General features: G+C 52.7%; 1 protein-coding gene and 1 long non-coding RNA gene across 5 annotated transcripts in view; one reads left to right on the top strand and one right to left on the bottom strand.

The window, feature by feature from the left end:
• LOC140617593 (uncharacterized) overlaps nucleotides 1–10,485 on the bottom strand; it is a 50,964-nt gene extending 40,479 nt beyond the window's left edge. For all 4 annotated transcript variants that reach the window (XR_012017783.1, XR_012017782.1, XR_012017784.1 and 1 more), the window contains exon 1: nucleotides 10,384–10,485. This is a non-coding gene — a long non-coding RNA (uncharacterized lncRNA). The remainder of the gene's footprint in view (nucleotides 1–10,383) is intronic.
• The window catches only part of CD9 (CD9 molecule), a 31,914-nt gene continuing 28,287 nt past the window's right edge, over nucleotides 8,905–12,531 (top strand). Inside the window, exon 1 of the mRNA XM_072799263.1 lies at nucleotides 8,905–9,081. Coding sequence (XP_072655364.1) covers nucleotides 9,016–9,081 — 66 coding nt within the window. The 5' untranslated portion in view covers nucleotides 8,905–9,015. The remainder of the gene's footprint in view (nucleotides 9,082–12,531) is intronic.

Genomic DNA, 12,531 nt, shown 5'->3' with positions numbered 1-12,531 from the left:
CCATCATCCTCCTAAAAAAATTAACAATATTTCCTTAATACCAATATTTCCTTAGTCAATAAATATCCCCAATCGCCTACAAATTATTTTCTTTTTCTTTTTTTTTCTTTTTTTTCTTTTTTTTTTTTTTTAGTAATTGATCTGATTGAAGGAGGATTCCAACCAGGTCCACATGTTGCCCTTGGTTGATATGATTCCTTAATCTTTTTCTTTTTAATCAAAGGATTTGTTTTTTAGATTTTTATTTATTTATTCATGAGAGACACAGAAAGAGAGGCAGAGACATAGGCCCAGGGAGAAGCAGGCTCCCTGCGGGGAGCCCAACACCAGACTCATCGATTCCAGGACCCCGGGATCATGACCTGGGCCGAAGGCAGACACTCAACCGCTGAACCCACCGAGGTGTCCCAGTATGACTCCTTAATCTTAATCTAGAACAATTTCCAGCAGGGACACTTCTCCCTCTCTACTCTTTTGTATTTTTATTTTTTTCAATCATGTAAATGTTAAATTTTAGATGTTAAATCATCTAAAGTAAAATGTAGAGGGAAATACCAACCTAGTGCTCTGTGGAGTTAGCTCAAGCAGTGGGGACACAAGGGTAAAGGAGATGGTTGGGGGCGGCAAAGGACCCCCAAAGTTCCAGGTGGTAGATGGAGTCAGGGAACCCAGGAGTCTGGCGTTCTGGTGGGTTTCCTTCCTTGCTCGGTAGAGGTGGGGGTGGAGGGACACCAACTACACTCTAGCCTGGAGTAACCTGAGGAAAGCCCCTGAAGCCAAAGATGATACAATCATTCTAAATATGCATGGTGGTGAGAAACCACAGGAAGTCCACCATCCACCAAACTCAGCCAAGTGTTGTACCAAAGCATACCCAGACTGGGCAACTGTGGAGACAGGCAAAGCATGAAGCATAGACACAGCCAAATGAAACTGGAACTCAGATAAATGAGTTCAGGTCCTCCCTGGCCACCAGCCACCTGCACTGTCCTATGAAACTTGCCTGTGGACTTTGAGGAACCACAGCTGGGGGGGGCAGGAGAGTGGGTAGTAATATATTTTAGCATTTGTGTGCATTTACATAAAGGACCCATAAAATCCAACTGAGAGTCAAATGAGATCCTGGATGTGGAAGGAAGAGTGGCAATTTCCCCAGTTAATATTGCTCAACAGCCAGATCTCCAAATCCCACTCCTCCCCAGTTCCCCACATTATTTCTGACTCAACAGAGGGATTGCTGCAGGATGAATAAGAGTTTGCCATGAATAGGAAAGTTATCGGAGACAAAGGAAATGAATGACAGGGTCAAAGGCAACTGGACAGGAAGGAGGCAAGCAAATTCAGAGAATTAAAAGGAATGCAAAACACTAAATCATTGTGGGATCTTGGACTGGATACTGGAACAGGAAATGGACATTAGTGGAAAAATTGGTGAGATCAGAATAAAATCTGCAGTTCAGTTAATAGTGCTATACTCATATTAAGGTCTTCGTTTTGACAAATATACCATGGTCATGTAAGAGGTTAATATTAGGGGGAAGCTGTACTATTTTGGCAAATTATCTGTAAACTCAAAGACACTCTGGAATTTAAAAAAAAAAAAAAAGCTATTAAGAAAGAGAAAGGAAAAAAAAGAAAAGTAGGGCAAAATGGCTAGAGCGTATAAGGTACTGGAAGTAGGGAAATGGGTGAGAGACATCAACACAGCCAGATTGCTGGGGGGCCTCCTATATCATGCAGTGGTATCCAGACTTTACAGTCTGCAGGCAGTGGCTCTGTGGCAACATTCTCCCGCTCTGAACCCTTCTCAGGTGGACACTTGTGAAAGCTTCTTACTGCCAGGTTCACCTTAACTATAATTCACCTGTCCATACCTGCCTGAACCCACGTACTAAGGTCCCATGTCTTACACACACACACACACACACACATACACTGCCACTCCAGGAAGAGCCTGTGTCCAGCCTCTGATCCTCCTCCTGAATCTAGAACTACCACTCAGAACAGAAGTCAGCAGCCATCCCCGCTCAGTATGGTAGAGAAAAAGCAGTAAGTCTCCTAGCTCCACAGCTGTGGCAAGGGAGGTTCAGAAAGACAGGCCAAGGTGCAAATACCACCTGTGGTCATCCCCTAAGATGCAGAGAGTCAGCTTGCTCTGAGGCATGAGGCACGTTCAAGATGAGGCCACCATGAGGCATCACATGCAGCCCCTTCACCCTCCTCTCCTGTGGAGAGGCAGGTTAGCACATGTACCCTGGAGCTGGGCTGCCTGAGTTCAAATCCTGCCTCTGCTGCTTCCTAGCAAGTTAATTAACCAACTCGTGCCTCAGTTTACCTGTTTGTAAAATAAAAATCGTAAGACTATCAACCTTATGATAGCTCATCTGTGAGCTAAATGAGTTTATATAGCAGGTAGAAGAACCCCTGGCACATCATATGTGCCCACCCAAGTGTTATTCTTTGGACTATTTTTTCACTGAGTATCCCTGGAATACCTACAGTGGGTACCACAGGAGCTGATAATCTCGTTGGGGAGATTTTTATTTTTTTAAGATGCATGAAGTGTGATATGATCATGCAGGACAATGTTTGAATAGTCTAGTGGATGATTCAGAAAGAAATCTCTTTTTTTTTAAGATTTTATTTATTTATTCATAGAGACAGAGAGAGAGAGAGGCAGAGACACAGGCAGAGGGAGAAGCAGGCATCATACAGAGAGCCTGACGTGGGACTCGATCCAGGGTCTCCAGGATCACGCCCTGGGCTGCAGGCGGCGCTAAACCACTGCGCCACCAGGGCTGCCCCAGAAAGAAATCTCTACAAGAGTACAGGAAGGGGGGAGAGCAGACTGAGGTGACCAAGGGTACCAGGGAATGGGGGGGCCCCACTGTCCTCAAAGCCCAATCAGCAGCATCCAGGGGAGGAGAGGAAGATGGGCCTGGGCCTGGAGCTGGGAGCTGGGGCTGAGGATGGTGGAAGTGGGAAATTAGACATAGATGCGTAGATGCAGGAGCACACACAGTACCCCAGATGTGTAAATATCCATCAGTTAAGACAAGAGGGCTTTTGTGATGATTTTAGAACTGGAGCATTAGCTTTGCATACGTTCAATCGATACATATTTATCAAGCACCTACTGTGTGTCAGGCACTGTTCAAGTAACATGGGACACATCTGCAAACAGGGCAGTCCAAACCACCCACTCCAGTAGAGTTTAAATTCCAGCAGGAGGAAGCAGACCATAGATGGGAAAAGTCTCCCCTGTGTTAGAAGATGAAAGTGCTAAGGAAAATGGTGTAAATGCAAAGGGAGTTGGGAGGTTTGGGAGCAGGAAACATGAGCAGGAAAGAAGAAAGCAAAGCTTTAGGAGTAAGACAAAAATATATTAAATATTCATTACCTCCAACTCCTTCCCACTCCCTAGTCTCTAAACAGGACAGATCCTGAGAAATACTTGACGCTTTACTGAGCTGCGGGAGTGGAATTAGAGTATACAAACTGGAAATGCCAAGTGAGGGCTCCACCATTCCATAGGGACAGAAGGCTTGGACACAAAGGGAGGAAGAAGCTGGGGCAGGGGACAAAGGCAGGGGTGGCTGTCACAGAAAGGGAGCTTGCAGAAAGATTCATTCAGAAAGGGTTTTTAATATTTATTTATTTATTTATTTATTTATTTATGATTTTATTTATTTATTTGAGAGAGAGCATGCACACAAGCAGGGTGGAGGGGCAGTGAGAGAGGGAGAAGCAGACTCCCTGCTGAGCAGGGATTCCCAAAGCAGGGCTCGATCCCAGGACCCTAAGATCACGCACAACCAGAGCCAACTGAACCACCCAGGCGCTCCCACAAAGGGTTTTTAGAATGGCGTGCTCTGGCCTGCAACCTCTCTCTTCTCATCCAGCGCCCCATGGCATCCTCATGAACTGCCCACTATACGTGGGTGATCCCACGTTGACTATTCGTGTTTAATGCAGTGGAAAGGTACGGCTGGAGTAGAGCAACCCAGGGCAGCCCAAGCCCAGAGACAGTGCAAGGCAATGGGTGGAGCGATGTGTGCAGAGTGGACAAGTGAAGACAGGGGGTCAGGACAAGGGTAGGACAGTTGTTTGGGCTTAGGAAGAGTTCTGAGGGCCTGGCCTACAGGGGGGGAGGAATGAAGGCTGAGAAACCCACTGGGAGCTGGAAGCAGAAGACCTGAAGCCTTGATCTTTGGCTGTAAGTCACTATCTCCTGCCTTATGCTTGTTTCCTTATCTCTAAATTGGACAACTCTGCAGTCACGGCCAGGAGTGGTACAAGAGATACTTCACATTCGTGAAGCAGGTATGGGATTGGAGGGAGAAGCGGTCACAGGTGATGTGAATTTTGGAGCTAGTGGGTGAAAAGCATGGCTTCTGGAGCAGAGAGGCCCTCAAAGTCATGAACTCTGATCTGGATATTTATTTTGAAATTCCAATTGCTTCTGTAACAAGTTACCACACATTTAGTGGCTTAACATAACACATTATTTTACAGTCCTGAAGGCCTGAAGTCTAAAATGAGTTGTTCTGGGGCACCTGGGGGCTCAGCCAGTTAAGCATCTGCCTTCAGCTCAGGTCATGATCCCCAGGTCCTGGGATTGAGCCCCACTTTGGGCTCCCTGCTTGGAGGGAGCCTGCTTCTCCCTCTCCCTCTGCTGCTCCCTCTGCTTGTGCTAGTTTTCATACTCTCTCTCTCTCTTTCTCTCTCTCTCTAGTCAAATAAATAAAATCTTTAAATGAGTTGTTCTTTCAGGTAGCTTTAGGAGAAAATCAGGTTCCTTGTTGCTGCCAGCTTCTGGAAGCAGCTGCCTGCATTCCTTGGCACATGGCCGCATATCACTCAGACCTCTGCTTCTACCTTCACATTTCCTTCTCTACCTCTGACCTACCTGTCTCTTCTCATAAGGACTCCCAGGATCACACCTGCCCCACCTGCATAATCCAGGATAACCCCTCTATCTCACAATCCTTAACTTGACCACATGCATGAAATGCCCTCTGGTGTACAAGGTGACACATCCTCACACATTTGGGGGATTGGGATGTGAAGGGCCATTAAAGGAGAAATGCCTAATAGGCCCTCGGATAACACGATGAGTTTAGAGAGAGGCAGCTCCAAAGAGAAATGATGAGAGGGAGGGAGTGCCCACGGAGAGCTGAGAGGAGAGCACATGGCAGGGAGCAAAGCTTGAGGAAGGCCCACTCCTCCAGTTTTTCCACACAGGTTTTGGGGAGCGGGTCGGGGAGGGGGGGCGCTGACCCGCCAGCAAGGGATTGGCTGCTTCGGAGAACACAGAAGTTCATCAGGTGAAGTATACCTTAGAGGAGCTCACCACCAAAAGGAGAACACACAAGAGAACATGAGGAAAGTCAAGAGTCACACGTGAGGGAGATGCAAACAAGGTAATCCACGGAGGAAAAGACCGGGGCGTTCAAGGAAGGCTTCATGAAGGGACGGCATTTGAACTTAGTAAGAGAAGCAGGGAAGAAGTTTCTAGAAGTGAAGGGAGTGAACCAACATGGTACAGCACTGGGAAGGCGGAGGGAGAACTGTCTAGAAAGAAGGGATGGTCGGCAGGGTAAAATGCTGCAGCAGCAGGAGCAGGGAGAAAGCGAACCCCCAGAATGACCCCTGGTGGGGTGGCCAGGAGGGCGTTGGGGGCCAGTGAGAGTGCGGGTCCTGCGGTTGCCTCCCGCGGCTAGAGGGATGAGCACTCCCGGGGAGATGGGTGTGGCATTAGCCCGCCTGGCCCCCGACGGTTCAAATCTTACCACCAGGGGGCGCACAAAAGCCAAAGTGGACCCGCAGCCTGAATCCGGGTTTTTCCAGAAACAGGATGCCCTGAGGGAAGGGAGGGACCGTTCCCCACTCCCAGCACCACAAAGTCTGGAAGCCCTCTCTGCCTCCATGTGATCTCTGACTCAGGGGCTTACCCAGATTTTCCCCTTCCAGCTAAAGCAAACCATATTTTTTCCATCTCTCCCCTTCCTGGTTGTCTGTAGAACTAACTGCCTGTAATAAACACACTTTGGCTCAGAGGCACCATAGATCGTCAGAATGGACGGGACCCTGCCATCTCCTAATCCAAAATGCTCGTTCTACAGGTGAGGAGCTTGATGCCCAGAGAGAGGAAGCGACTTGTCCAAAATAAACCCATGGGTCGGATCAAGAATTCAGATCTCCACACTCACATTATAGGGACTCCCTTGATTGCTTGTAATTTGGAATTTAACTATAGCCCCCTCCATTATTTCTGGAGTATAAATAGGAACAGTAATAGTAACAATAGCTAACATTTCTAGCACACTTGTGTGTCAGGCACTGTACTAAGCCGTCTCAGTGGATTACCTCATTCAATATGCACATTACCCTAAGAAGTAGTTTCTATCATAAGCTTAAATATTTACTGAACTCCTCTCACCTATGTTGGTGAAAGGGCAGGGTGGGAGGAGTAGAGGAGAGAAGAATATAAAAAGATAAAATCCTCTTTCCTTAGATTCTAGATAGGCGGCCTCTGCCTGAGAGCAGCACAATGGGACATTGTCTGATTTTTCTACCACTCCCACACGCTGCCTGCCCCCACCATCCTCAGTGGACACTAGATTAGGGTGAGTGACAAAGCACTACCAAAATTCCTCCACTTGGCCACTCTTGGTATTATGCAACACGGAGGGGAACCCTGGTCTCTCTGCTTCTCCTTACTCATCACAGTAGGCTCCCAAGAAGCATTAGAACACGTGAATGGAGTTCCCCAGAATCCAGCTCCTGCTGTTCTGGCTGGGATCTCTCCTCCCCACCAACCCCTGCCCACACACACACACACACACACACACACAGACACACACACTGTCCTCTCTTCTGGTTTGGCTGCACTCTCTAGCCTACACCCCCTCACCCCATCCTCTTCACTCTGTCTCTCACCTGACCCATTTTAGAGCCTCCTAACTACTCTCCACATGTCCTCACCTCACCTTTTGTGTCCCATGCTCCCCTCACACTACTCAGTTGTAGGGCCCCTGACATCACGTGACACCTGTCACCTTCCATGTAATCCCTCAAAGCTCTGTGCCAAGGTCTCAACAGACAAACAATCATCCTTATCCAAGGGGCTTGCCGCCTGCACCTCCTGCCCTCCCCCCACGCAACTACCTAAAATACAGGTAGCCATCAACCTAAATCACACAGCAGATGGAACTCGCTCCCTACCTGAACCCCTCAGGGGCCCCAGACCTCAGAGTGCAAAGTGTGCGAGGGGAGGCTCCCCGTCATGTCATCAGCTGGGTCTCCACCTCTACTTCCCACGGATCTCCCCCAACTATGAGCTCCAGCCCCAAGCTTTGCCCAAGATTCTCCTGTGAAGCGACTTTTCCTTTGGCTCAGCAGCATCACTTTCCAACCTGTGCCAGAGGCCCCTCCTTTGAGCTCCCTCAGCCCCAGCTCTATCTCTGTGACCCCGAACAGTACTCTCTCCCATTGTCTGGCTGCCTGAATCCCTCCACCAGTGGACACCCAGCTCCTGCCCCTAATGATGCCCCTTATGAACAGATGCTGAACAATGTTTTTGAATGAATCAATGAGACAACCGAGAGTGGTCATAAGCATTAATATAAGAGCCACAAAGTGCGACACCCTCCATTTCTGGTGGGTGAAATTTGAGTTATGTTCTTTTTTTGCTTCTTGGTATTTTCTGATGTTTCTTGCTTTTGTAAAGGAAACTTCATTTTGAAAAAAAAAAGATACAAAGGGGCTTGGGGACTTCAAAAGAAGAGGGAATCGTTTCATCCTTTGGTGAGAAACAGGAAAGGAATGTTTGAGGAGCCTCATAGTTTCTACAACTGAAGAGGGTAGGGCCAGGCAGCCAGAGGGCACACACCACATGCCACAGCGAGGGCTAGGCCACGCAGAGTCAGAGTCGGGGAGCTGAGGAGGGCGGCGTGGTCCAGGTAGAGCGGTGCTGGGCACGGACACAAGACAAAGGACAGAATGCAAGATGGGCAGTTTCGCCTTGGGTCATTGAACACTGGGGAGTTACAGAAAGTTGTTGAGCTGAGGAGAGCCGAGCTCAGAACTCAGCATCCAGAGGTGTAGAGCTCAGCATCGGAGGCCAAGGGGCAAGAGGGAGGGTGCTATGGAGTAGAGGCAAGAGCAGGAGCCCGGCTACAAACGCTCTCTCCCCTCCGGGCACGCACACCCCAAGGCCCCGGAGCTCTCCAGGACCACCCGACACTCCCAGCCCTGTTACTGTTGGGTAATCACATTTGAAAAATTACTCCTACAAGCCTCCAACCCCTCTTCCCACCTGGACTGCCAGCTTCTGATTCCTGCTCCCCCGCACGACGTGCGAGCAAGGGTGGGCTCCGCCAAGCAAGTTTGCAAGGAGCCGCCTCAGGGAGGGACAAGGCCAGGCGGCGTCCCTTCACGGGCAGCTCGGAGCACGGGGTCCCCATCCCGCGGCCAGCCTGCCTTGAGTGGGGGGACTGGACCCCAGTGACCCCGAGGGAGGGCTCCCAACGTGGGGGGCTCGGGCGGGAAGCCCAGAATCCGCAAGGCCCGCACCGAAGGGCGAGGCGCCCCAGAGCTCTTAGGTGAAGGCGGGGGGAGGGGAGCCCGGAGCGATCCCGGGGCGGCTGGGAGGAGGGGTCGGCCGGCGGGGGGGGTGGGGGGGCGGAGGGGGTGGGGGGCCGGGCCGGCGGGGCGGGGGGGGGCCGGGCGGGAGTCGGGAGCCCCGGAAGCCGGGCGGGAGCGGCCTGGGGGCCGGGGCGGGGCAGGTGGGGCCGGGCCGGGCCGGCCGGGGGCGGGGTCCGCGGCACATGCGCACCGCGGCGGGCGCGCGCAGCGAGGAGGGCACTTTTTAAAAGTGCAGCCCCGAGGCCCGCCCGCAGCCGCCGCCGCCGCCGCCTCGGCCCCGAGTGTGGTGCCGCTCGTCCCGGCCGCGCGTCCCGGTCCCACGCCAGCCCGGCCCAGCCCGCCCGGCCCAGCCAGCCCGCCCGCGCCATGCCGGTCAAAGGAGGCACCAAGTGCATCAAATACCTGCTCTTCGGCTTTAACTTCGTCTTCTGGGTGAGTGAGGGCGAGCGGCCGGCGCGCTCCTCGGCGCCACCTGTCCGTCGGGGACCTGGCCGCGCCGGGGGACGCCGAGCGGGGGACACGGGGCGCCGCGGCCGCAGCTGCGCCCTCCCCGGGGCCGGGCCGGGCGGGGCGGGCGGGGGCGCGGGGCGGGGGGGGGGCGCGGACCCCGTCTCGCTGAGGCTCTGCGCTGCGGCCCGCGGCTGCCCCTCGCCTCCCAGCCCCTCCGAGTGCAGGCGGGGGAAGGCGGCGGGAGAAGCGGAGCCCCTCGGGGGGGGGGGGGGGCAGGACGGCTCGAGACCTGGTGGGGTCCCGCGAGGGGGCGATGCGGGCGCTGGCGGGGAGGGTTCAGCCCAGAGCTGATGGCACGTCTGCAGGACCGAGGCCTGGGACCCCGACCTGAGTGAGAGTCGGGGACCCCCTCGACGGTCGAGGAGGTGCTTGCAGGCCGGGTTCTGAGCCGCCGTGGGAAAGTCGGAACTCCCTCGAAACTACCTGAAAGACTAGCTTGTCTGGATTTTTTTTTTTTTCCCCCAAAGGCGATAAGTATCTGAAGCGGAGAGAGCTCAGAGTTGGGGAGAGGCGAGGCAGCTGCCCGTTGGCGCTTTCAGTCCTGTGTTTCTCCATTTCCGGGGGAAGATCAGGTGCCCTCGGCCCCCTGGCAGCCCGGGCCCTCCCGCCTCGCGGACACCCCCAGGCCAGCCCACCCAGTGGCTAGGCGCGGCCTGGGAGAGTGGCGGTTCCCCCGGAGAGGACGCCAGGCCAGGCCGGGAGCTGCCCGACTCCCACTGCTGGCCGTGCTCACCCCTCTCTGCAAATGCAAAGTCTGATGGAGGCAGTGCCAAAGGGGATGCCCCCTCGGCGCCTTCTCTTGGGGGGATTAAGAGACCACCCTGAGACAGAAAGAAGCAAGGAACAGGGGACCTGTGTGTCCTGAGTCTGAGGGCCACATCCCCTGCACACAGATGGACAGTGTTTGTTCCTCTGCAGTCAGGGAGTTTGGAATGGCAGCCCAGCCCCTATGCCACCAGGGAGATGGCTCTAGAAACGGGCATGCCACCAGAGCCTTGTAACAAAAACTATACGGTACTTGCTCCCCTGGCGCTGGTCACTGGGGTCCCCAGGAACCTCGGAGCAAACCTCTTGAGATTTTAATTCTCTCTCAGGAGCTGCCAGTAAGAGACTGACCTGCCCTTGCAAGAGTCACCATACACAACACATGTTCTAGTGAGGATGGCACATAGACGTGCCCCTGCCCAACACTTGGCCTGTTTTAAGGAACCCACCCACCCCTACCTTGCCTCAGCGGTGGGCATTCTTTCCTCCTGGTGTTCCCACAAGCAGCCAGCCAGCCAGCTCACTCCCAGGCTTGGCTTCCTCCCCTCACCAACCTCTGGCACCAGAAAAGAATGTGAGAAGGCGGATAAGCCCCACCCCACCCCTGTCCTTTGGGGAGTCTTCTTCCTCTCTCCTCCCCAGCACAATCTCACCCACCAGTCTGTTGCATCGTCCTCATCTATCTGCCTAGGCTGCATCAGGCTTTCAGGCAGGGAAGGAACCACAGACTCCCATAGGCCCTCATACCCAACCCTCCACCCCCATCTGCCCTGTGGCACAGGCAACAGTCTGTTGGGAAGTTCCAGGGCTCCTCTGGTGTCTGCTCAGTCTTTTATTGTCTCCAGCCTACCACCCCACCCATACTCAAAGCTACCCCTGCCTGGGCTAGGGGCTGCTGGTCAGCTATGTCATCTAAAACGGACATGACTGAATCTGGAAATGTTTGGGTCCAGAATTAGGAATGACTTTAGTGATCATCCAGTCCGCCCCTCGTATCCACAGTGAGGAAACGGAGAACCAAAGAGGGGCCCAGAATCACAGAGACCGAACCACACTTGAGTCCCGCCCTCTTCGGTCTACATCATGAAATCAACAAGGGGACCTGGTAATGGGCTGGTGTTGGGGAAGGAAGCTACGTTTTTCTGAAGTAACGATTGTTCAGTAGTCCTGTGTCAAGGTCCTTGTAGAAATGATAGAATAAAGGAGATAAGGATCCACTTGTGCAGCGTTTTACAGTCTGCAAAGGCCTTTTCCAAGTCCCATGATACAAGCCAGAGCTAGAAGCATTATCCCCATGGTACTGATGACCAGGAAACTAGTCGCCAGAGAGGTAAAGTGACTTATCCAGGGACATGTGGCAGGATAGCATCAGAAGTTTGAAGGGAGGTCTTACTAGCTTAAAGTCCAGTGTACTTCCCCTCCAGCCTGCTGCCATGGTCAGCTGGGTAGAAACAAGCTCTCAAAAATATCTTTTTTTTTTTTTTTTTTTTTTTTAGCTCTCAAAAATATCTTTAAAGGGAACCTGGTTGGATTGTTATGATGGCACCAGTTACCTTTTTCTCCCAAGACCAGGAATTTATACACTTGGCATTTGGGATCTGATGTGGGCCTTGAAAAACAGGAGTTGTGAGGCCAGTGGCTCATGAACAAAGGATGCTGAGATGGGTGGCCTAGCAGGACCCAGAGAGAAGAAGCCTACCTCAGTGGTAGTGGGATGATCAGGATGGAAAGATGGTATACCTCTGCCCCAGCCCTGGCCTCAGCCCTATGGGACCCTGGGTGACAGCTAAACCTACCCTCTCTGGCCTCCCCAAGTAGGGCCTCTGATGCTCACAGCCAGACCAGCAACCAGTCTATTCATCCAACATCCCCACAACTCTAACTTCCTGGCTCTCCGTTGTTTCTGTATTTTCTTCTAGACCTCCCTACCTACTCCACTGCCCACGCCCCCGCTCCCAAAAAACACAGTGGAAATCTGGACAAGAACCTGAGTATTGGTCTACCTCTGTCCTCTTGTCACTTGAACACCTTGGGGAGGTGGTTTGTGTGCTCCAGACCTCAGTTTGCTGATCTGTAAAACCAACGGGTTGAAACAAATGGTCGCAAACCGTCCCTTTCGGGACTTTGCCACACAATCCAAAATCTGAGTCAGGAGATGGGAATGCACAGGGGTTGTTACCAAGACTTGTCCTCAGAGCCTGGCATCATTGGGCCTTTACCTCCGGGGCCTGATTCTTGGTCTCTCTCCTGTGAACTTCACATTTCCCTCTGTCGCCCTGGGTGGGGCTGCTCTGGATGCAGCCTCCCCATCACCAGGCTGGAGCTGGTGTCTACCCCATGGAGCTGCTGTGGGTTAAATGACAGAGTGTGTGTGATGCCCTTGGCACAGTAGCCTCGCCCCAGACACCATAAACTTCCAGCTGTGGCCGATGTTACTCCACAGCTGGAAGTACATTTAGGCAGTGGGGAGGGTGGGAGCACTTCCCAGAGGAGGGTAGAAATTGAAACCAGGGATGTAGGCAGGAATCCACACTCCACACACATCCTCCTACCCCTTCCTTTGCTCCTCTTCCTGAATCGCTGCCAGCCTCATGATCCCCACCCTAC

The sequence above is a fragment of the Canis lupus genome, chromosome 25 (assembly GCF_048164855.1).
Source record: "Canis lupus baileyi chromosome 25, mCanLup2.hap1, whole genome shotgun sequence".
NCBI classification, from domain to species: Eukaryota; Metazoa; Chordata; class Mammalia; order Carnivora; family Canidae; genus Canis; species Canis lupus.
This window is presented reverse-complemented; position numbering and strand designations above follow the sequence as displayed.